Consider the following 25,866-nt stretch of genomic DNA (forward strand, 5'->3'; position numbering starts at 1 on the left):
ATGTTCGCAGGTAGCCTACGGTGCGCGAGGAGGCGCCGCTCTGCCCCACGCCGCCGCCCGCGCGCCCCGCGCCCCCCGTGTGACGTCGCACACGCCACGTCGCGCCATCCGTGCGACGTCGCACACGCAACGTCGCGCTGCCCGTTTTCCTGCAGCTATAACTCGTGTTAATCATTCCCTCTCACTTACACTCTATACCTGTGTACAGCGTGCGAGTGAGAGAGAACGATTGGTGTTCGTGGAGCACGAGCTAGGTAGGGACGGAGGATACAGTGCCCAGTGCAAGTGTGTGCGGTGACGGACTGTAAAGTGGACAGTATTATACGAGATTCGCGGATTTGCCCGCCGCCCGCGCCGCCCGCGCCGCCCGACGCTCCAGCGTCTCATGATAGTCGCACATCGCAGCGTGATCTGCTATCATATATAATGTAACTATGTGTAAACAGAATTCAAACTAACAATAAGAAAGTCATGACTTTATCTGTAAACAGTCTACAAAAATTACATGATGTTTGTCTTCATTATATTTTAACTGTTTATAAAAAATCTATTAAGTATATCGAGAATTACTGTCAAATTAGATGTCATAATATGGCGAAAGATTATTCCTATTCTTAGTCTGAACATAATAATATTATAAAACTTCTATACTGATTGAGCCTTGGATGTGGATGAAGTTGAATGAGGAAAAAAAAGTCATGAAACAAAAATATGTTTAACAAATTATGGCCAGGTCACAACACTGACAAAAATCATTTTTACACATTCTGTGTAAATTTGATCTTTGACATGCATCATGAAAATTTAAGATTACGAGGCATTTTCAAATTTTGCGACGGAAATAGTAAACATATACATGTAAAGCATTCGTATCGTATAGTTACAGAGGAGCGGGGCGGCTCGGCGGCGGGCGCGTATGACAAAACTATGAATATTTATTGTTTTTAATTAATTATACATAACTTATGCCATAAACTAATTGTTTTACACTACATGTAACACGATCGGTGTTGTTTTACTGTTCGCGCGACGTCGCGTCGGAGCGTTTTGTATGGTTTACAATTTTTTATTTTACATTGTAAGTAGCTGTTTGAATTGTATGACGCCTGCGACGCCGCGACTGAATGTTCCTATGTTTGCGTTAGAGCTTCCTGCATACTGTATTTTATTGTTGTATTCTTATGGTTCGATTTAGGCCGAATAGGGACTGGTAAACAACTTGAAAAAAGCGCAGTAGGTAGTCGATTTTCAAAGTAAAACTTATTTAACCTGTGACTTATGAGTATGAGTACGTTTGATTGAATAAAAAATATTTTTATGTATTTATTTATTTAAAAACTATCTTTCTTGGATGCGGCCGTATTTAAAATGGCTGCCAAACAGAACAGCTCCAAAATTTTTGTTGACATATTTCCAAAAATGGAACACGCGCGTTTATTTTAACTTCAACTGTGTGTAAAGGTTACCCGCACTATTTTTTAAGGTCACTTCGACAGACCGAAAGGTACGCGATAGGTTGATACTTTCTACATATACGCAAACTTTCCCCCACTACGTCGCTTTTTGCTCAAGATGTTTACTGGTCACTATAATATGCCATGCGACGCGTTTTGTATATGACCATGACCTGGGGTTATTTGCTAACTCTGAACGAAAGTCATACATATTTTATTATTAATCCATTGAAGGTTTGCTAAAAAATATTTTATATTGCTATAATATTATATTTTATGTTGGTTCGACATTGCTATGTCGAACCAACCATTGTCAAAGGTTTCGAGGGCTCTCATTTAAAATTACTGAGTTAACGAATCACCCCACTGTGGGCTTATAAACTTTTCTAACTTTCAACAAAACTGACTATTCATTGGCCTTCAAAACTGCGTCGCGTGTTATAAGTATGTTTTCGGCTTAGGCTAAGGACAAATCTAGCTGAAAATCGCAAGCAAGGGCTACTTTCGCATATATGGCGATTTTCTAACATTTCATGAAGGAATAACGTTCGCGGAATTTTTCCAGATCTGTCCTTAGCCTTATATTGACCTATGAACCTTTTACAGTCTTCTATTTGCCAAACATAATATAAAGGCTAGTCTGAAGTGCGTATGTATTTTAATCATGTTTAATTTATACTTAACTTATGAGCCGCACAGGTTTTTATCTATTTATTTGATTTAAAAAAAAACTATGATTGATTAATTGCTGGAATCGCATTAAGTGCTGACATACCGTAGAGTTCCCTAACTTCGTCTGCTTTTGACCGTTTTTTCAAATTTTCCGCCAATCGGATGTAAAAAAATCTGTTATGTCTGACAAACATCATCCAATGGTAATAGTTCTTTTTATGTGTGTATGAAAGTGTACCTACTGTTTATAGTTTAGGCAAGCTAATGACCGTTAAAAAAATAGACGAAGTTAAGGTGAAATTCCAAACTTCATCTATGCATAGGAAATTAATTTTAAACATAATGCCAATTTTATCAAAAAAATATAAATAAGATAAAATTATTCAAAAGTCCAAATACACTATCTTAATGCCTTTTAATTTTATATATTTTATACTTTTATTTAGGTAGACGAAGTTAGGGCGTACTTTGTCCAAAATCGTTCTTAAATTCAGGGGTGGCACAAAGGTATCGTAAATAAAAATGAAATATGATGAATGAATTAAACACTTTAATCGCAGTAATCGTAAAACTGTCTTTTTCTTAGGCATTCTAATGCTAAATCCAACATGTCTTGGCTGTGAGCAACTGTATATGATCGTTTTATCTTTTTTACGATTTCTCGATTCATGTCTAGAGTTTTTGGATTACCTGTAAATAAAATTAAAATAATCGACTATTGCAAATATAAATTTATAGTGGTACATTTTGTAATTGTTAATTTTCTTCAAATAAATATAAAAAGTGAGTTCATTTCTAGCACTTTTGGTTGGCGCATGTCTGTTAATAAAAGTTTTTTCTTATAAAATTTCTAGGTTTTGCCCGCGGCTTCGCTCGCGTGAATTTTGGTTTATCATAAATCCCACGGAAACCGTGGATTTCAGGATAAAATATACTCCTTCAGGAGTTCTCCTACATCACAAGTCTCAACTGTTTATCCTATTTGGCTGAAATTAGAAATGGAAATAAATTATACCCTGACTTAATACACAGGCTACTTTTTATCGTGAAAAAGCCATGGTTCATGCGGAATCAATAAAAAAAAAACAACATTCACGCAGGCAGCGCCGCAGGAAAAACCTAGTAACTTTATATTTAAACAAACCTTTTATTATCAAACATTAATTTAAAACACCTTAAATGCGCCAGAAATCAACTCTTTTATCAACTTACTTTACATTTTGTTATGTAGGAAATATATAGTTATTTATACAATATATCTACGTTTTGGTAATTATTCAGATACATAACAGTTTTAAATAGGTATAGAGGGCATAGAGTAAGAAAAAATACAGACCAGGTACTTTTTCATATAAGTATAGTACAAAAAAAAGTTCTTATTCTAATTTTGACGACCCTAAGGGCAGACGAAGTTAGAAAAACATCACATTACAGATTGTATCCTAACATTGTCTGCCCTAATATTTCTGTAGTTAACGAACATATCTGAATGATTTTTTTAATTTTGGTAATGGATTATATGAGTAAACTGTAGTAAAGATTTAAAAAACTTACCTCCAAGCAGTATTGAGTAATGACACAAATTTTCGGGGTCGGTAAAAAAGAAGCGTGTGCGTGATCCGAAGTTACTCACGATTGTGACAAAATGGCTACTAATATTTTGATAAATGACATTGCAATGTTGCCATGATTAAATATGTATACTTCCCAAATCACTACAATTAGTGTTTCCATAAAAGGAAAAAAAATATTGAATTTTTTAAATTTTAGCCGATGTTAGGCATATAAGTTGAAGTTAGGAGACTCTACGGTACTGGTGCTAGGGCGAACGTGAGATTGTAGTGCGCGTCTAACTTTACTGTTGTTTACAAATACATACTCTATTACTCTATTCAAATGCTCACAGGCACGGATTAGTAAGTCCTCCCGCTAACTTAAAGATATCTTAGGCTGACACCTATAGCACTTTGACTTTGCTCAGACTTAAGACACAGTTAAAACGAGACAGCGTTATACCCCTGGCATAAACCTGTCTCGTTTTAACTGAAACTTAAGTCTAAGCAAAGTGCGCTCTACAGATTTCAACCTCAGTGTAGCAACTCAGTTGTAGGCACAACCAAATGTAATGGTATTTCATTTCGTTCATTCGTGCATGTTCAATGAAAGTTGTGAAGGCCATCACCTTAGGTACCGATTTCGTCTGGAGAAACAGGATTTGGATAATACTGTAGTATTGGTTAAAATTAATCGAGATTATACAATTCCAAAATGGTATAGATTTTTTGATATTGTCTAACACAATAAAAAAACATTTGGCTAATCAGGGGTTTGTTAAGATATAATTCACTTGATTTTACACTGGAATTCACCGCCTAGATAGGGGCTACTTTAGGGGACCGTTTAGACGACATGTTTCATATTTAACCTTTATATTACAATGCATTCAGCTTGAATATATGGCATTTGTCGTGCGAATGGTCCCCTATAGAAGCCCTATCTTGACTTGAAATTTCAATGTTAGTCCCTAATTTGACATAGATCTACGTAATGTCCAATGGACTTAGTCTAGAAATATAAAAACATTCCATAGACACATCACAACTTGGTGTTTGCGTTCGTATGAAAGTTTGTTGACTGTTGGTAACATAATGCAGATGTCAGTGAAGTTAGCAGGGGACAAAATCAGCTAAACCAGAGTGAAGTTAGCATTCGAATAGCGCAATAGTTTAAATTTACACGAAAAATAATTCTGTTCGCATACAATACGGTACCGAACGCACCGCATATTTTCACTAACTGAAAATGTGAAGGACGTAATAAGTACTCCCTATGACATTTTTCGCGCACCGAAAAAATGCAGTGCGTTCGACTCTACTGTAATGCAAGATCAGTACTGCGCATGTTTAAAATTAGTCGAACTTTACAAGTTAACTTTATCTTTGCGTAAATCTGTCATTTAGAAGGAGATTAACTTTCTGAAAAACGTCATGATTTGACATTTTAACCGAAATTGTCTGATCTGTATGTAAAAATTGTTTGTATTCGTTCCATATACATTTACGCATATTCGATTGAGTTGAAACTTTGTACAGTTGTTCTCGACACTCGCGTGAAAGAATACGTCGTACAAACTAAGTAGTGCGTGAGTCGAATTGCAACGCATGTCAAACATTAGCTAGTATAAGTGATTTATGCATAGTTAAAGTTAGCTTGAAGTTACATTAGGGCCTCTGTTCCAATCAACTGTGTACTTCCAAATCCCTCCAATTTTGTGTTTGTAGTGAAACTGTACCTTATATCCAACCAAGTGCCAAAGCGGTTCGCCCGCAGCGCTGGAGGAACTGTGTACCTAATACTTGGTCAAGCTAAGTTTGCACCTCGCGTCGATTACGTCACACTGACGCTTAGGTTACGGTATACGAACCGTACAGACGCGAAAAGGCGACCGCGGGGAGGTGAGCGGGGAAATGGGAGGGGTGCCGCATTCCAGCGAGGTGCAAACTTAGCGCGACCGAGTTATATAGCAGGCATTCGACGGTGCGGAAGGTTATCTAAGTCATTCCTTTATGTTAAAGTGAAGCTTACGCGCGTGGCTTGCCGTCGCTAGTAGCCACTGCCGCGCTGTCTCCATGCATTGCACCTCTAGTAAGACTTTATGAAGTGAAAAATTCTTTAAGTACCATTGTGAGTTGAAACTCGATGAAACGAAAAAGGGACAAACACATACAACTATAGGATTTCAGCTTGCGAGAGAATGAGATAGAATGCATTTGTTTCCTATTATTTCAATTATAGTTACCATAGTCTCTCGTGTCATTTGTTGAAATTGAAAACTTGGAGTTTGTGTAATATTGTAAAGTAATAAATACCTATATTATGTAGCATAAAAAAAACATTCTTCTAACTTTGTAACAATATTAGGTAGGTACAATAAATAAGCGCTACAATTATCCTACTCCTGATACTCTGCACTTGTCTTATTCTCTTGAAGTCTAGTTTTCTGAACTTCTTACTTCGTAGTTGAAAACTTATTGAATACTTTTACTAGGGGTTCCACACAGTGCGTGGAAGGCAGCGCGAGGTGAATTATAAAATTAATAAAGCGCATAAAGTGTGATGGCGCCAGACGCGCCTTGTTATTGTATCTTGTAATACATTCTGTACAGTATTTGAATAAAGGACGTGTTTAGAACTACACTTTTGTATTATTTTTGAAACCCACCTTGAACGTACATAGGTATATGCTCACCAATTAGACGTTTTTTTCTGAAAAACGTTCCTACATGGTTCCAACCATAGTCAAGTCAAAGGCATAATTGATCAGACTGATTATTATTATTAGGTTTAGTGTGCGTCCTTAGTGACTGCGCACCGCGTATGTTGGATTGCGGAGCGGATTTACACGTACGTGTCGAGTGTTATTTTACTCTATGGTCCATATCCATAGTGCACGGCCGCTCACACCACTCACACTCCGTACAGGTTCAAACTTCAAACGTTTCGAATATTTATTTAATGCGCCGTTCATTACAGCGCGGTGCGCCGTCATTGAGGACGCAGACTTCACTAAGTATAAGTGCACTGTGTCAAAAAGTAGCAAGACGATTTTAATGTAAATATCTTCATCGTGAACTTGAGTGCAAAATTCTAAAGTTGAGTTTTTGCAAGATCACAAAGCTACTTTACCGCGAATTATTTTGCGCGCATTCATACCTCTCGTTGGCGTGGTGCTGGGCGCCATCTACCGCGTCCACTTGAAGAGATCACGGGAATCTATAATATTGTACTCTCCAGTCTCCTATATAGACTTTCAGTTTGCGCGCAACGTTGGGGCGAGTAGTCATCAATTGTTCCGCTCCTTCTGGACGCAAAGCTCAAAAACAATTTGCGGCGAATCCGCCTGTTGTCGCCAAAGTCATAGCTCGATCATGTACAGATAGATTTGTAATATTTATTGCCGGGTACTGTAAATATATTTTGTGGGTAGAAGTTAAAATAAAAAACCAGAATAATGTAAAATGTATTTTTATTAAATTCAATCACGTAGCGAATTAATGAGTAAACTCAGACCTCGGGTGCGCACGAACAATCTACAGATATTATTAAGTGGACGGTAACATTTCTGCAGTGAGCGTTTACACAATATGGCGCTTCCACATTACATTGTATAAATAATTAAGATTGCCTCGAAATTGATTAAAATAACCAAACAGTGATAGTTCAATAATTATCTAGGTACACTGTAAGATTCACATTAAAATATATTTGGACAGAGTTGTGAAAAATAAATACTACTTAACCTAGTGTTCACCAAAAGGCGAACTGCTATGTACATTGTAAAATACACTCGATCGTTTTCACTAGAAAATTGTTAGAAAATTGTTCTTTTGCAAAGATCCGAAGAGCGGAACACTGTCGTTTGAAAATATCACAACGTTGAAACTAGTCTCGCGATTATATACAATAAATATAAAATACAGCGAGCATACAAATAATATGTATTTATTATAAGGTTCGTTACTGTCGCGTGGCATTGCATACAAAATATAGTAAAATGATTATAACAAATATAAACAAGCTGCGATGAATTTGGGCAAACTCCTATATTAATTTGCATAAAAAATGATTAACTATAATTTTATAAAATTAAGGCATCGGAAACTGCCTGGTTTTTTTAAAACTTTGAAAGTAAAATTACAGTCAAAAGACAAATGCTTACCCTAGACTAGCCACTCAATTGCATAAAAATAAAACAGATAAAAATATAAATTTCTCTGTACAGGGAGTTGGAATGTAGGGAAAGTTGAGCAAAAGATTAAGTATAGCCATTAGGTAATACTGGTGCCGGTATAAGCATCAATAGTTAAGTACACTTTATCACGTCTTCGGAATGAATGTTATTATATAGACACTAAAACCTCCGCCGACTGCAGACTTGAGTAGCAGATTAGTATATTTAGTGGGTCGCTTCAAACAGGCAACTATCTGGTACTATAATCTGCAGTCTGCGGAGACACTGTACACTTATTCTACACGTACTTACATCTAGCGGCTCGAACTCGAGCCTAATTATAATAATTATGAATATAAGATAAAATCCTCAATATACAGACTTGTGGTTAAGGCACGGACGGCTCGCCGCCGCCGGCGCGCGCTCGCACCCCCTCTATCAACTAATCTATTTTCTTATGACTTCATTATTATGCATGAAAGCAATTTATTTATGAAACTTTGAAATATAAAACAAAATGTAAAATTTTATCTAGTTGAAAATTGGCTTTTTTGATTTTATTAGCCAGAACTCATGTCATACTAATAAAAAATCGGCTAATGCCTTAAAATTTAAAACATTTAGTATAATTGCAAAATCACGTAAACCATAATTATTTATCATGCTATTTTTAGAGTTAGTTAGTTATTTTTGAGAACAAGTATAAATCATTTTAGTTTCACACACATTTACCAACAAAAGTCGTTTTACGGTTTCATGTGGTTTTACTTTATATGGTATGTTTATAAACGCTCACTATATATTTAGTACTATATCTAACTATTACGTATAGTGACAAAGTTGAAGGTAATACTAGTTAGGTGGCTATGTGGGTTGGAGGGGTGTAGGGTGTCGCGGGGTGCGGGGGTGCGGGGCGCGGGGGCGCGTGTGCGGTCGAGCTCGCCTTCTCTATCATGTAATTTAGAATCTTGCACGCTTTTTCATTTCACTTATCTACATAAAATACTAAAATACAGCACCCTTAGGACCAAACTTTGACAACAATAAAGTTACGGACAAATTGAGGCGAGTTCCGCGCGGGAACTAATTCGCTTGCACGAATTGGGTCAACGAAGTTACGGACGTGTTCGATACGGTGCAGGTATTCGCATACATTCAAGCCTTTTCCTGGTTCTCGCATGGAATTCGCCTCAGTTTGACCGAAGCTTCAGTGTAATCAATGGTGCTAGGGGGGAGGAGAATAAGATTTTGGCAGCGGTTTGTGAAGTGAAAATTTAAACTTTTAAATTAGATATAACGCATCCAAACTAAGAAAGGGAAATTGTGTCCGCCATATTGTGACGTCCTAGAAATATTTCTTCTATTTCGATTCAATGCTTTCAATAGATTTCCCTATCTAGTTTGAATGCGTTATATCTAAATAATAATTATAACCATAGCCTCACTACTCTCTGCCAAAACACCACCTTTAATATAAAATAGCACAAGTGATTCTCACTCGAAACCATCGCTCCCTCGCCACACACGAGTATTTACACTTACACTAAATTCTAAAACGATATAAGGCCGGCGAGGGCGCTCTCGCACCAATATTAAAGCATAGATCTTACGACTACTATTTTCGTTAATGTTTGCTCGCTGGACTTTGCATAAATATCAATTTTTTCCAGCGGAATTAACATTACGAAATTAGTGTCACGACATTAATTTCATCATCAATTGCATGCGTAAACGTCTGATTTCGTAATGTGAATTCCGCTTTAGCGTTTGACTACAATCAGAAAGGATTGACTATTGGCTAAAATTCACAGATGGTGAAAGAATGTAGACTTCAGCTACTATAGCAACTATGTATTGCAATTTGATATAATCGAACCACCCGTGCTATCACTCCAGAATCCTATGGCAATTTTGAAAATTCATTGTGGCTATTTAATATACATAATGCTCTCTGCGGAAACGGCAATAGATTTGAATCAATTTGGCTTAGTTTAGAGTGCACAGTAAAATCCACATTGTATCCCTTAGCCCTTGTATAACAAATTCAGCGTTCTTTGTGGTTTGGTTTGCGACTCCAGCACTAAAACGCAAACGCTAGCGAGTAAAGTATTAACACCTCAGAAGCCCCCACTTAAAGTAAAGTCGAATGTAGAATCACCAGTGCTTCAGTACAAACTTACTAACTAACTGACCTCGGCCGTGACTCCGACACTGTAGAGGCCAATCCCGCATCAATTGATATCTACCTATAACTAATACATAATATGTTTCATTAGTACCGATTACTCCTTACATTTTAATAAAATTGGTACAATATAAAATTCCGCTTAAAAGTTGGTAATCAATTCAATTTATAAAAAATCCATTGTTTATTTGGATCTACATTCTTTAGTATAATTCAATCATATCAGATTAATTTGATTATAACTTTCTACATAATTAATTTTGTGATAAAATATCACGATTATTAACTTAAGTATTTACATCATCCCTTATTTTATTAGGTATATGCATTGTAGATGATTTATTAATATTAATAAATAAATTATTTGATAAAAGTATAAGTCATTTTTTTATTATTTAGGATCAGTTTAATTCATTTGATATGTGTGAAATATATACAATATATTTAAATTAAAAAGCAGAAAAGGAAAAAGAAAATTAATAACAGATTTTCTTTCTTGACGCGCAAAAGCTCTTTCAGTATAATATTATGGTTGTACAATAAAATTGAACAATTTGCCTCGTCTTACATGCATTGGATTTTTTGCCGTGACATATGATGATATGAGGCAACGATTTTACAACTTGTTGGTATGTATATTGACTTCGTATCAGGCGTATTTTGTTCACAATTGTACGCAGTTATGCAAAATAGATCCAATCCACAAATATCATTTTCGAGTTATGGTCGTACAATGTGATATATTTTGATATTTCCACATCAAACACTTATTGAAATTATACTATACAAAAAGAGGACATACTTATTATTTTCACGTCACTAGTTCAAAAAGAGCGCTTTTGCTGTCTAAAATCAGACACGTTTTTTGCTCACCAAGTGAGATAAAGTTTAGTGTTTTGAATTTGATTTAATTTAGAATTAATGTTTGGAAATTTGGCATATAATATTGTAGACTCCAACATAAACATTGTATTAAACTCTTGATTTTATTATATAAACTTTGACTTTTAGTTAAAATGTGCTTTTAAGAAAGTCACAACAGTTCGTATGGGTTGGATCTATTTTGTATAGCTCCGTTTAATTAGTTTTAAACTCCTTACGTTACTTCAAATTTTAGAAAGGATGTAACAGTTTTTAATCGCTTCCTTCGCGAGTGCGCGACAATATCGCGTCGTGTGATTCATGATGCTCTCGGTCGCGTGGTGGATCATATGAGTCTCTCCTCGGGCGGCGGCTTGAGCGCGTGCGCGAGCATCTCGGCGCGCGGGTTGCAGTACTCCTGGCCGGAGGGCGAGTAGGTGCCGCGCGTGGCGCGCTTGCGCCGCGCCTGCGCCGCCAGCGCCGCCAGCGCCGCGCCGCCCGCCGCCAGCGCCAGCAGCGCGCCGCCCGCGCCCAGCGCCCAGCGCGCCGCGCTGCTCACCGCGCCGCCCTGCGCCGCCACGCCCTGCCCAACACACCACCATGAGCAACTCACAAGTGTCTATTGTTACTCGGATTGATACACCTCTGAGAACATTACGGTATAACTCTCAGGCATACATGTTTCCTCGCGATGTTTTCCTTCACCGTTAAAGCGAGTGGAATAAATTGCTTAAAACGCACATATTTCCGAAAAAAAAAGGTGCGTGCCCGGATCGAGGATCGAACCCCCAAAACAGGAGGCCGACGTTTTAACCTACTAGGATATTTCCACTATAACAACTGTAACCGAAAGTAAATAGGCTACCTGCTGCGTGCAGTTGACGCCGACCCACCCGTCGACACAGTGGCACTCATAGTCCACGGCGGCCGCGCAGCGCTGCTCGCAGCGCGCGCCGTGCAGGCACGGCCCGTGCCGCTCGCCCGTCTCGTCCTCGCCCTCAGCGGCGAGGTCGCCGGCGAGCTGCTCCGCGGCCTGCTGCGGCGCGGTGAAGCACGGGTCGGCCAGCGCGCAGCCGTTGCCGCAGTAGCCCTCCGGACATTCGCATCTGGGCAACGGAGTACCGCCTCGTTAGAAAATAACTTCGACCGTAGGATAAAAATCAAAATAGTGTCAACCGAAACCGATGTCAACCAAAGTCCGAGACTAGCATATAAAGGATCTGTACAGCATGACCGGTAGAAAAGTAGAGCAATTTTTGACCATACTTAAAATTATTGAGTTTTACTTGTAAGACATTGAAATAAAGTTTATATTTAAATTTCTTATTCTTTATTGACACGAGGATGCTCGAGGTGCTCCTAATGCGTTCAGTGTCTCAAAGTTCAAAGACAAGGCTTTCTTGAATCGAATTTGAAAATCATCCGTACCATCTCCAGATTTACGGCAAGGTCATCCAAGAACAGAGAAAGCAATCTCTGGAATCTTGTCGACGCTATGGGGTTGAACTGGCAATGGAAAGCTACTCACTTGTACCCGCCGGGCGTGTTGACGCAGCGGCCGGGCCCGCAGCTCACGATGCCCTCGGCGCACTCGTCCACGTCCTCCTCGCAGCGCGCCCCGCGCCATTCTGCGACACAACACTACGTTAAACTCTAACATCAATATATCGACTGCGAACGGCCAACCCCGGTATTTTAAACTCAATTTTAGCAACTTCACAGGATGAAGTAAAACTTGTTTTCTTCAACTTAATAGTGAGTGTATACGCCTACCAGTGAAGCCTCCCTCCCTACTGTAGATACGTGTTTTTTCAAATTATGGTCTCAAACTAAATAAATGTTTTGAACTGTCACAGTGGAGTACAAAATAGCATACAAATAAAGAAGACGAAATATGTTTATTGAAATAAACTTTTACAAGTACTTTTGAATTTCCAAGTTATGTTCATTTTAAGAAATTAAATAGCACTTGCTTTAACAGATTTGAGTTCAGTCTTGAGAGTTCTCTGTAGGTAATGTTCTCAAAGGTGTGTAAGTGAGATATGTAAACAGCAGTAAGCTGGGCGATGGGAATTAATGATTTCGATTAGAATTGAAAATTGCAATGCAACAAAACTCCCATAATTACGATACAATTATAAATAGCCGCTAATCACTCTATGTGTATGCTAACAACCTGTTCGCCGCCTGACATTGAACACTGAAACACTGATAAGATTACTACTAATAACAATTCTATACATTTAAACTAAATAAATTTAACATCTACACTATCAAAGTAATAGTCCTTTCAGGTAATAATGCCTGACTGAATAACGTTCTAACATAAATATTTTATTTGTGAATTCCGATCCAAAAATTGTACATAAACATATTTTTTAAAAAACCACCGCCAGCTTTTTAATTTTCTAGGATAAAAAGTAGTCTATAACTATCTGTGTCTAGGATACTAGCTATCTCTGTACCAAATCTTCGTCAAAATTGAAATAGGAAGGACCGTGAAAAGCTGACAGATAGACACACACATTCGCATTTATAATAGTATCGACAATTATTTACTTGATATATATTCAATTAACTGACAATGAAGTAAAAATCAAACAAATATAACGAAAGGAACCAATATAATGTATATTTCCAAATAAGACCCAATCGGAATAGAATAGAATATATTTTTATTCAAATAAACAAGTGCTTTTGAATCCTCAAAATAATTTACCGCTGGTTCGGAATGCCGTTCCTACTGAGAAGAACCAGCAAGAAACTCGGCTCAAAGTAAGACCCGAAATATATCACTATCTCTGAGTTTAATCAAAATCTATACAGCAAGGACCATACGGATCACATTAAATCAATCATTTAAGTATAATACTGTATGTTTCCATAAAATAAATTAAAAAATTAAAATACATATGCAGAAAAATGGCTCAATCTTCAGCATTAGTAGGTTAAATACACATACCCAGCAAACCCGCTGAAAAAAGAAATATCACTATCCAAATATCCTTCCGCGTCATTTCGCTCCGTCACCTTATTATCCGCTCACACAACACGCACATCGCGAAATCACTTAGTTTCAACTTCCATTACACTAATGGTTGAAAGGAATCAAAGAAATAGTATTGTATCGTGTTTTTGGTGTAGTTTTTGTCCATGTTTTTGCTCAGTGCAGCGGTCAGGGAGTAGCCTCCGCGCAAGGCCAGTGAATCACAAAGTGCGGCGTCTTGGTCGTTATCAATGTCGCGAGGAAAACGTAGGCGACGTCACTTTAATTGAATAACTATTGTAACTACTCTAATAGAATTACTCATCCGATGAGTATTATTCGTTTTTTAATTCAACGCACGTATGTCATTTGTTTGTTTATATTCATCATCATTATGAGCACGAGAGGCTCAATTCTGAGAGGAGACTCTCAGAATTGAGGCTTGGACCATGGTCTATCCAGTGCGGATTTGCAGACTCCACACATTTTGAGAACCTGTTACCTTTTTACGACCCATCCGTTTAACTAACTAAAGAAATCTGGTACAGCGATTGCTTGCATCTCAGAGATGAACTTAAAATACTTTTTAATCCCGGAAAAAGCCAAATCACGGAAATCATGAAAACGCAGACCGAGTCGAGGCCATTATCCAGTCTAATCATTACTATCGTTTACTGAATTATTTGTACTGAAAAGAAAAGAAGGAAGAGAAGAAAGCTTGGGAATGAGTTGCTTTAACAACTTTGATAGTTCTGTGTGGTGATACTGAAAACAAAACCCGGCTGTGTTTTTGTGGGCTTCTTCTCAGACTAGGTCGCGTTTGGAACCCTCATAGCCTTAACGTATCATCATTACATCAACTATCTTAAAAATTTAACAATTGACAATCCAAGAGTCTACAACTGTACAATGGTACCTATTTTGAATAAATGAGTAACTTTGGAAATTAAAAAAAAAGTGAAAGTTTGGGAGCCACTGTGGTTTCTGTTATCAGCGTGGTTATCTGTGGAGCTAGATTGTTGTCGATGAAGCGTTCTCAGCCTGATAACGGCCAACCGCGCGTATTGCGAAATCTTTTAAAGTATATTTTTTATCGGTATTTACTTTCTAGTGAATTTATTTACTCTTCTTGTATGAATCGGTTTCACTTGGATATTATTTATGATAAGTAATTTATTTTCTTAATAATGTTAATGTAGTTTCATGAGTAGATAAATGTTAAAAAAGTTAAGAAACTATACTAGTTGCTAAATATACTATTTAATAAACATAAAATTGTTTAAAAAAATATTAATAAAGTGGGAATGCAAAATAGCATAGTGAATTTGTAATAATATCAAAAGTGTTTTGGGTTTTGTTATAAAAATAAAGAATATTTTGAAGTGAAACTTCTTTACTCGCCGCCTGGAGATAATAAAAAAAAATACCTTAATTAGTGAAGTAATGGTGACATCATCGAAACTTAACAAATATTTAAAATTATTTAGCCTTGAAGTGTAGAAAAAACACTATCATAAAAATTACAAATGAAGAAAGTTCTTTCTGAATGATAATCCACCAAAACAATCCAATGCCCATAACCATTTGCTTTAAACTTTTAGTTTTGATGATTCAGTATTTTTCGAACCTGCAATGCGTACAAAACTCGGAGTCAATGCCCTACCTACAACACGGCATTGACTCCACGGCACCTATCTGCACAACGTTCATTCATCTTTTGATAAAATACAGCTTTTTAAATTTATTTATTTCACGTTTTTTTTGTGGTACCTTGTTAGTAATCATCAGTAGCTACTATCAGTTTTCGTTTTTGCTAGAGTTCTAATGAAGATATTCCAGTGTAAAAGGTAGTGAGTTAATAAGTCATTGGCAGGTACGTACCAGGCGGGCAGTCGCAGACGGGCGGGCGCCGCTTGGGCACGCAGCGGCCGCCGTGCAGGCAGGCCGCGGCGCCCGCGCACTCGTCGCGCTCCGTGCCGCACAGCCGCCCGCTCCAGCCCGCCCAGCACTCGCACACGGGCGGCTGGAATACAAACACTTTTTAGGCTACGTCCAATATTTTTAGGGTTCCGTACCTCAAAAGGAAAAACGGAACCCTTATAGGATCATTTTGTTGTCTGTCTGTCGTGTCTGTCAAGAAAACCTATAGGATACTTCCCGTTGACCTAGAATCATGAAACTGGGCAGGTAGGTAGGTATTATAGCACAAGTAATGGAAAAAAATTCGAAAACCGTGAATTTGTGGTTACTTCACAACAAAAAATAAAAGGTGTTCATGAAGAAATAATTATTTTTTTTATTTTTAAAGTAAGATAACTATACCAAATGGGGTATCATGTGAAAGGGCTTTACCAGTACATTCTAAAACAATTTTTTCTTTACTTTTATGCATAATAGTTTTTGACTTATCGTGAAAAATCTCGAAAAATATCCAAGTACGGAACCCTCGGTGGGCGAGTGGGACTCGCACTTGGCCGGTTTTTTTTTTGTATAGGCTTGCGGTTGACGACAATCGTGTCTGATTAATGCATGAGAGCAATGATGAGATCTAGGTTGGAGCTCGCTTGCCTAGAAGATGCCTATTCACTTTTGCCTTGAAGGTTTAACAGCCTCACCTGCGCGTCAGTGTTGCACTGTCCGTTGAGACAGGGCGTGGTCTCGCAGAAGGCCAGCTCGCAGTGCACGCCCTCCCAGCCCTCGCCGCACGTGCACGTGTAGTTGTTGCCGTTCACCGTGTCTGTGGGAGAGTGTTGCATTAGCGACACTTTAGTCCCGAGTCAAATACTCTACTTTTCACTTTGATTGCGAGGAGATACCAAACTATAAAAGTTGTACTGGTTTAGCCACCAGTACAGCTTTGATAGCCAATATCTCGGAAACTTGACACCTACGAAGATTTTGTCTCATACGATACTTGTTTGGATTGATGCCAGCTATTGATTAATAAGGTTTTAGCGCAGCCGCTATTCAGAAAAAAAAAATAAGATGGTGGATAGGAGGCAAGCCAAACTCCATACTCAAATATTAAAACCCCTTTATGAGGCTACTGTTCCGGCTGGGGAGCACAACTCACCGGGTATGTCGGTGCAGTTGGCGCGCGGCGCGGGCGCGCAGGGGCGGTGCGCGCACGTGCGCACGCGCGGGCGCTCGCAGCGCGCGCCGCGCCACTCGTCGCCGCACTCGCAGCGAAAGGCGCCGGGCTCGTCCCAGCACGTGCCGCCGTTCTCGCACGGCGACGACTCGCACTCGTCGATGTCGTGCTCGCAACTGTAAACACATTCGCTGTGTCGTTATCGCTACGAAATGGCAGTGGTTTCGTGATCTTTACCTTTTTCCTGTATGTTTCTGTATTTTGTACTGTGTTTGCGTTATGCAGGTCCCAAATAAAAGAATACTTAATCTACGCTGCCCTATACTGTGGTGTGGTGTGGCACAGCCCACGACACTTACAACTGTCCGTCGTATCCTTCGGGGCAGATGCAGTTGTACTTGGCGACGTCGTCCTGGCACGTGGCGCCGTTGACGCACTGGTGGTGCTCGCACTCGTCCACGTCGATCTGGCAGTAGTCGCCCGCGTAGCCGGGCGGGCAGGCGCACGCGTACGAGTTGCGCACGTCGCGGCAGTGCGCGCCGCGCTCGCACTGCGCCTCCAGGCACAGCACGCAGCCCACGCCCGACGACGCGCCCCACGGCGACCCCGACCTACGGGACGATCACCACCAATACATTTTATTGAAAACTCTCGACCCACCTCGGCCTCACTCGAGTAGATTTGGATTTTCAAAAATCCCGTGGCAAATGATTTTTATTTATTTATTTATTTGCTTTGGAACCGCCCACAGAGTTACACATTTAAATTATACATGTTATTCCTTACGTTCTATGGCTCTTATGCAACTCCACTTAGGGGCAGTCACTGCGTGCATTAACATAAAACAAGTCATAAAGTAAAATTTGAGTTCAAACTAAATAAATTATGCCTAAGTTAATTTTCCGAGATAAAACGTAGCCTATGTCACTCTCCAGATTTTAAACTATATCCGTGAAAGAATCAGGTTATGTTTTCAGCTAGACGCTGAAATTTTAAACATATATTGGAAATGAATGAAAATGTAACATTAACTCGCTTTCTTGTTATTCCCTAGAGGCAGAGTCCAAACACACACACACACACACGCACGCACGCACGCACGCACGCACGCACGCACGCACGCACGCACGCACGCACGCACGCACGCACGCACGCACGCACGCACGCACGCACGCACGCACGCACGCACACACACACACACACACACACACACACACACACACACACACACACACACACACACACACACACACACACATACATACAAACTTTCTCCTTTATAATATTAGTGTGATGCAAGCGACGCCGCCCAAAAAGCGCTAAAATCTTTGCAGAACCTTTCTATATGTTTATCAATGACAAAGCACGTTTGTTTCTACATGTTGAATGAGGACGCAAGTGGTACGTACATGAGCGCGTAGTGCGGCTGCGCGGCCAGCAGGGCGGCGGCCGAGCCCACGAACAGCTCCTCCTCCGTGAAGAACGGCAGCAGCAGGGAGCCCACGTGCACCGCGCCCAGGCAACCCTGACACATCACAATAAAATGTCAACTCGTGACAAAATGTTGAAAAAATTAACCCATCGCTTGATATCGGGTAATACCGTTACTTTAACAGAAAAAGGGATTTCCGATACCCATGTGTGGCCAATGGCAGTATATTCATTAGAACACTTTGGTATGCAGTTTCAAAAGTTAGTCACCATCTGAAAAGCCTTGAAATACAAAGAAAATGTATCTGACTCACTTTGAAATACTCTCCAGCGAGGTTGTCATCGACGAATTCATCTTCCGAATATTCCAACACGTTGGGATCAGTCGAGTTCTCCATCTAAATACAAAATAAATTAATGCACAAGTTTCTAGTTTGATTCTTCAGGAAATTAGCCAAGATGGAGTTTTATCATTGACTCGCAAAGATAAAATTTTATCGTACTGGATGTACCCGAGATAGATTCCCAACACGGCTCACTTCGTAGTGCGCTGAGCGACTTAGAGCGCTCCTTGGGGAAGGTGACTTGGTGATACTCACAAGGCTAGTTGTATAGATGGTGGTGAGCGCAGCGGGTCGGGGGGTGACCGTCCCCGGGGGGTGAACTCCTCCCAGGGTGATAGTGCCTTCCGTCACCAGCTTCTGCCACGCCGCTACGTCAATGTTGTCCGCGAGACCCAGCTCCTCCTGGCCTTCGGCGTCTACGAATGAGCCTTAAAAGAGAAACAGAAAGTAAGACCAGGTATGCAATGGGGATCTACATGCCAATTTATCTCGACAGGTGGCGCATAAGCGAACCGGTCATAGAGGTAGTAGGTATCATCTGTGGAACCAGCTATACTGAGCTGTCAAGCGCCATAATTAAAAAAAAAATTGTAATATTAACTTGTGAAACCTATTTATTCTAAGAAACTATGGAGATAACAGCTTGCGTTAGCCGGACCTCTTGTGGGGCCTTCCGAGATCAATTTTACCTGTGGAACTCCATTGACACATACGTTTCTCCATTCAAACGTGGTGCTAATTGTATTATTTGCTATTCTAGATCTCAAACTAAGACAATTATCGTTTTACCTCTTCATTATCGGGCGAAGTTACTCATATCAAATAAATAATTTAACCTTTTCCTATCTACAGTCATGTATAGCTGCGTGCAATAAAGCACTCACCCGTGATCCGTCCGTCGGTGAGCACGAGCCGCAGCGTGACCCAGGCGTCGTGCGGGCGGCGGGAGCGCATGCGGCGCTGCGCGGGCAAGCCCTGCAGGCGCCACTGCACGCCCACCTGCCCCTTGTACAGCCCCACGCTGAACACCGCGCCCTCCTCGCCCGCCGCGCCGCTCTGCTCCGCGCGGAACAGCGTGCCGCCCATCTTGCTCCTAGACAATCAAAAGAGTACAGTACAGATAGACATAACAAACTGGAAGAGTTCCAGATGTGGGTATACAGGTGAATGTTGTGAATCTCATGGAGAGATCGTGTTCGCAATACCTTGCGCGCACCGATACGGTGGTACACAGTGTTGCAGAGAATGGGAAAGTCCATTGAGTTATTCAAATATGTGCAAAGGAGAAAGCTCGAATGTCTAGGCCATATAATGCGCAACTCAAAATATGACCTGCTACAGCTTATAATACAGGGCAAGATAAAAGGCAAACGTAGACCTGGCCGTCGACGAACATCCTGGTTTGAGAACCTTCGCCAGTGGTTCAATATGAATACAAGGTCACTGTTTAGGTTAGCGGTGAAAAAAACCAGTTAGTTATTGAGTTAATGATTGCTCAACCTCCCATAGGAGATGGCAATAGACAATAGACAGACAATATTTACTAATATGCAGCCAGCAATAAACAAAAACATACCTGTATGTGATGGTGAGTGAGTTAGGCAGATCGATGGGCTCGAGCGCGTCGGCGGCGAGCGAGGCACCGCGCGGGACGCGCAGCCGGTAGCTGAGCGTGGTGTTCACGCCGTCGAACGTTGCGTTTGACACGCACTCGTACCTATCACCGTTAAGTGATAATTTAGATTGGCTTATCACAATTTTATGAAGTGACAATAATTTATATAGGTATATCATCATTTGCCACATGTTACATTTCAGCGAGAGAGCGATTTTAACGAACTTTAACATTGTGTTAGCTTACCCACGGTCGAGGTTCCGGCAGTGGGAGTTGAGGGGACAGCCCTGAAGTTGGCAGAACTCCACCTCCCCGCACTGCTTGCCCTTGTAGCCGCGCGGACACGCGCACCTGTGGGCACGCACCGCCACTTTAGCCTAGACCCTAGCCCTTTGTTTCCGGGAGAAATCTTCTTAAGACGGGCGTTTTAAGAGGATTTCTTCCAGGAATTTTCGAACAAGAGATCCGGTTATGAGGATCACTACCCACTGAGACTCTTTCTTGACCACCCTGTTGGGCCGATTGCTCTCGTGTAGGGGGACATCATCCCCTAAGCTCGTGAACCTTATCTTTCCAAAATTTGATACTATGCACATAAACACAAACCCGTAGAACATTACTCTTACTATTACTCTTCTAGTAGAATAAAATACATTGCTAGATGATTTTCACAAAACAATACTTTAATGGTAGCCATCTCACATTAAGTTTGTCAAGACTTTTCCCTCAAGAAATTTTCGACTAATATAATACAAAATCATCTCTGTATCTATGACTCCAGACAGGTAAAGCTCAACGCACATACGTATATCATACAATATACATATTTTAAAACGTGAAGGCAAATTCGTATGTTTGTGCGTGTGACACATACGCGTAGCAACACAGACTACATACATGTTGGTGCGGGGTTTACGCACCTTTCGACACCTTCTAGCGTGCTTCTAAAAATGGCGGCCCGAACAATGTTGCAATAATATTAAAACAAAACATAAAAAAATAATCGTAAAACACTATAAAAATAACTGAAACTTAACGAAGATTTTGTGCATATTTATAAGCTGTGGCAATTAAAGAGTTTGCATTTCTTGCATCAATACATCACTAACAAATTCAATTCCTGCTGACAATTTTATTCCGCGCCATATTTATACATGGGTTTACATACGTGTAGTCGTTCCACGTGAGCGAGCAGGACGCGTTGTGCAGACAGGGGTGCGAGGCGCACACGTCGTCCGACACCACGCCGCGCAGCACGCCCGCGGGGTCCAGCGACACCTCGCCGAACGGCGCCGGCACGCGCAGCCCGGCCGCCTTCAGCGGGAAGAACTCCACTACGGTCACGTCTAGGCCGTTCGAAACCTGTCCCATAACAAAAGCCAAATGCTGAGGGCTATCATGATGCGAAGGGAAGACAAAAAAAAGGAAGAGATAGAGATTTAGGAGGTCAACACGAAGTAATGCCACGCAGTTCCGTGCTCGCCTTGACACTTGGGGAGGTTATTTTAGTCCGTGCGAGTCCGACACACCCTGACAGCAGGTAGAAGTCAACAGGAATTTTTTCCTCCCCCAAAGAAAAAAAACCACAACAAATGCATGTAATGTACACTAATATTACAAAGGCGAAAGTTTGTTACTATGTTTATTACTCTTTCACGCAAAAACTACTGGACGGATTTGCCTAAAATTTAGAATGGCGGTAGATTATACCTACCGAGGATAGACGCATAGTCTACTTTTTATTCCGGAAAACCAATGAGTTCTCATGGGATTTTGAAAAAAAAACTTAAATCCACGCGAACGAAGTCGCGGGCATCAGCTAGTAATCCATAAACTTTGAGAATGGACTCGCCGTATTATTGGCTCTATTGTCATATTAAAAGTTTGGTTTAGATAATTATTAAGAAGTCTTTTCTCAAAGTTTATGCACTATATGTCACCTTTTGCGCGCGGTGCAAGAAAAATTGAGCACTGCTTGTTGAAAATAAAGCTTTTAATCTATGGCACCATAACTATTTGGTATTTATATATTTTAAAAATTTTAAATACGTTCATGTCTACAGAATGGAAAGCCGTGTGTTTCAGGATTAAGTATTCGTGATCTTTATTCAAGTTTTGGGTATTCTATAAAAATATAATCCCAATTTTATTTTTTCTTTTATTGAGTCCAAACGTCAAAACATAAATTCTGACCTGCACATCCTGTATGACACCCTTGAAGTAATCGTCATCGTCGGGTTCGGGGAGAGGCGCGGGGGGCGCGGGCGTTGTCGCGTTCTCATTGGCCGGTGATGTAGCGGTGGCCGCCGGCGGCGGGGGAGGGGGCCCGCCGAGGTATAGCACCTGGGAAGACCATCTTATGTACAGTACCACTTTTATAAGTCGGATCAGCAAAGTTCGTTTGCGCAGAAAGCGAACCTAACGCCAAATGTACACATTGGTTTATACCATTGGGAATATAAACCTTATTGCTCAATGTTAAGATTTTAAACGCAAGAACAACAGAGACTCGAAGATTTCTGCGCAGGTACATCAGCGTAACTTATAAAAATACTACCGTATTGTAATAGTTGTTGCAAATCATTCAAACGTCGTGGCAAAAACTTTAAAAAAATCCTGAAAAATAGCAGATTTTTTTTTACTAAATAATTTTCCTGGAATATTTTGTAACAACGAGGAGTTTATTTATCACAATAAAATGTTACTGCAATCTACAAACCTGCGCATCAAGCTGTTTAGCTGCCGATATTGACTTCCGGAAGTACTCAGTGCCGTTGAGCTTGACCTGCACCAGCGTGGAGTTGCGCACCACCTCGATGAGGTACAGCAGGCCGTTGTCCAGCCGCGTGCCCCCCACCGTGTAGTCTTCTGGAGTCTGGTTGAAGCGCAGGTGGACCAGAAGTTCACCGGCCTTAAGTGATGCTCCTACTAGCGTCTCTTCTGTTTGACCGTACCTAAGCCGGGAATTCCAATATATGTCACGTAAAATTAAATTTCTTGTGTACAGTGTACACCCTCAAGATATGATATCCAGGAGCTTTATAAATTCATTCCTTATCGAAACTAGTTTAGGTTCAATTTATATTGGAAGTGTCAAGTATGCTTTCAGTAGTCGGAGTATCTCCTAGGAACTTTTTTTTTCCATAGTTTTAAGTTTTCACTTCTGTCGGCAGTCCCCATTGATTGCCAACTTGTTTTGATAATAAGGTTACAACTTTAGTTTTTTACCCTTGTTGTATACCAACATCTCCATAAAAAAATTCCAAGAATGGGAGAAACTGGAATCGGTTATGAAAAATTTCAAGGGTACAAGTAAAAGTAACGGACTTGGGCAGCGAGCCGAGGTAGAAGATCTGTCCCGTCGGCTTCCTGGTGCGGATGAACATGGAGATGTCGAGCGCGGCGTGCACCGCGCGGCGCGCCGCCTCCGACACCTGCACCGTCACCACGGAGTGCGGCTTGGCGGACTCGTGCCCGAACGTCGCTGCCGTGTAATCTGTTCACACAGAATAACCCAACTCAGAGACCGAGGATATTTTCATACCATCACAGCACAAGAATTCTTCGCTCAAGAAACCTGAACTCCAGGAAATTTTGTTGTTTTGGATCAAATCATTGGCATTTAAACCAGACAATTCAAGTGAAAATGGTACAATATTATGTTTTATCAAATTTTAAACAGAACATAATAGGAACAAGTATTATAATTTGAAAAATTAAAAAACACGATTGCCCTGCCATATTGATTTTTTCAAAAAAATATAGCTTATTTCACTCGCAATCGTGCAAGGATTCAAGCGGTACCCCATCCATCCAAATCTAATCAGACATTTAAAGGGATGGTGGAATAAAAACCTCACATACATGAACCCTGGAAAAAACATATAACTCCTTTTCTCGTGTGATAAAGAACAGAGGCAACTCACTGTACTGGCAGCGATCTCCCAAGTGCGGACGTGGACAGGTACACCGGAAGGAGGTCCAGTGGTCCTCGCACGCTCCTCCAGACAGGCACGGGTTGGGCGCGCACTGTGGCGTCCTGGGACAGGAGGCCAGAACTCCGCGCAGCACCGCTTGAGCCACTCTCTCGCCGTCTTCGGGCCCAGACCCCGGCTCTTCCTCCTCGGAGCCTGAGCGTTCCGTGCGGCTTTCTACTGCAGTCGCGTTCGAATCTTCAGGCAGTACCTGTAAATGGATAACGCACCTAATAAAATTGTCTGTTAAAATCACCGCTATGCATTGAATGAGAAATCGCTGTTGATTGAATTAAGACTGAGTTGAACTGAATTTCATGTCAATATGTCTAAAAAGATCAAACATGAAGAAAACATTTTGTCCAATACCTACAGACGGAAAAATTCACTATTCGAGAGTTTTAGTCAAGTTTGGAGTTTGAGTTTTTTACATGAATCAAGATTAATTAAAAATCTTGGTTAACTTAATCTTGGTAAAAAAACGATGAGGACGAATTTAGCGAATTTTACTCACCCATTGACCATTTACGACCACGTCCTGGAAACAGCCGATAAAGAAGTTTGGTCCGTGAGTGAGCGTGGCATATGACGAGCCAGCCGTGCCCAGTCGCGTGGAGGGGAAGGAGGTAACGGACGCGTTGAACGCCTCGTTCTGACTGATGGGGTAGATGGTCTGCTCCTCGTTAGCCGCCAGCACCAGGTGGGAAGAGTTGATTGTTACGAACACCTGCAAGAAACGCTAAACTTATAAAGACTTGGATGCTTTTGCATATCTTTGGACATACACACAAGTGTATAAAGTTTGAAACTGCTCTATTGCGTGTTTTAGTTTACGCACACTATTTTTTACTATACATAGATAATAAAGGAAGTAGTTACATAACATGCAGTTACCATTGTGGTTGACCCAATGACATCTTCCTCTGTCTTGTTGAGCAAGCAGAAGGGCAGGTTAAGTAGTATATTGGACAGCTTAAAGATGAAGAGGGTTAGGTTTGTTCTCTGCCAGTTGGTGTCATTGAGGTTTAAGCCAAGAAACACTGCGTGCCACTTGTTGTCTATTGGGCAGCTCTAGACAGAAGAGGGGAAGGCACAAACTCACCTTCTGCCAGTTGCTGTCATTGAGGTTGGAGCCAATGAACACGCCCTCCCACTTGTTGAGCAGGCTGGAGTGCAGGTTGAGGCGCCCGTTGGACAGCTCCAGGAAGAAGTAGGTGAAGCCGCGGCCCATGGCCAGCAGCCCGCTGCCCAGCGTTGTTTTGAAGCGGAACGAGATGTCGTAGCCCTCCTCGCGCGACGTGTTCACCTCTGCGTAGCTGCTCTTCTCCAGTGACATTGTTGTTATCTGCAACGTGAGGGAGTTGCTATATAGATCCCGATCCTTAGAGGTTATGGTTTTTCAAAATCACCTGGCGCGACCATCCAACCTGTTCACCTGTCAACATGCTGGATTTTTAAAGTTGAAAGTATTTTAAGAAGTAAAGACGATTTTGACGATTTAAACAGTATTATGTCGCATATT

At 40.8% G+C, this 25,866-nt stretch overlaps 2 protein-coding genes across 6 annotated transcripts in view; one reads left to right on the forward strand and one right to left on the reverse strand.

Annotated features, from left to right (window-relative positions):
- The window catches only part of LOC123864260 (protein FAM102A), a 97,568-nt gene extending 95,461 nt beyond the window's left edge, over positions 1–2,107 (forward strand). For all 4 annotated transcript variants that reach the window (XM_045904562.1, XM_045904561.1, XM_045904564.1 and 1 more), the window contains one exon: positions 11–2,107. In XM_045904562.1, coding sequence (XP_045760518.1) covers positions 11–14 — 4 coding nt within the window. In that variant the 3' untranslated portion in view covers positions 15–2,107. The remainder of the gene's footprint in view (positions 1–10) is intronic.
- A 5,028-nt stretch (positions 2,108–7,135) lies between these two features.
- Positions 7,136–25,866, reverse strand: part of LOC123864257 (protein crumbs) — a 58,117-nt gene continuing 39,386 nt past the window's right edge. For both annotated transcript variants that reach the window (XM_045904551.1, XM_045904550.1), the window contains exons 23-42: positions 25,447–25,689; positions 24,859–25,071; positions 24,297–24,555; positions 23,698–23,866; positions 23,090–23,324; positions 22,564–22,713; positions 21,539–21,732; positions 20,617–20,721; positions 20,332–20,472; positions 19,640–19,848; positions 19,011–19,183; positions 18,726–18,809; positions 18,390–18,505; positions 17,340–17,591; positions 16,963–17,156; positions 16,505–16,626; positions 15,771–15,912; positions 12,432–12,531; positions 11,769–12,009; positions 7,136–11,486 (exon numbers count right to left, since the gene is read on the reverse strand). In XM_045904551.1, the coding sequence (XP_045760507.1) occupies positions 11,250–11,486; positions 11,769–12,009; positions 12,432–12,531; positions 15,771–15,912; positions 16,505–16,626; positions 16,963–17,156; positions 17,340–17,591; positions 18,390–18,505; positions 18,726–18,809; positions 19,011–19,183; positions 19,640–19,848; positions 20,332–20,472; positions 20,617–20,721; positions 21,539–21,732; positions 22,564–22,713; positions 23,090–23,324; positions 23,698–23,866; positions 24,297–24,555; positions 24,859–25,071; positions 25,447–25,689 (3,579 nt within the window). In that variant the 3' untranslated portion in view covers positions 7,136–11,249. The remainder of the gene's footprint in view (positions 11,487–11,768; positions 12,010–12,431; positions 12,532–15,770; positions 15,913–16,504; positions 16,627–16,962; positions 17,157–17,339; positions 17,592–18,389; positions 18,506–18,725; positions 18,810–19,010; positions 19,184–19,639; positions 19,849–20,331; positions 20,473–20,616; positions 20,722–21,538; positions 21,733–22,563; positions 22,714–23,089; positions 23,325–23,697; positions 23,867–24,296; positions 24,556–24,858; positions 25,072–25,446; positions 25,690–25,866) is intronic.

Source organism: Maniola jurtina, chromosome 4 (assembly GCF_905333055.1).
Source record: "Maniola jurtina chromosome 4, ilManJurt1.1, whole genome shotgun sequence".
Taxonomy (NCBI): Eukaryota; Metazoa; Arthropoda; class Insecta; order Lepidoptera; family Nymphalidae; genus Maniola; species Maniola jurtina.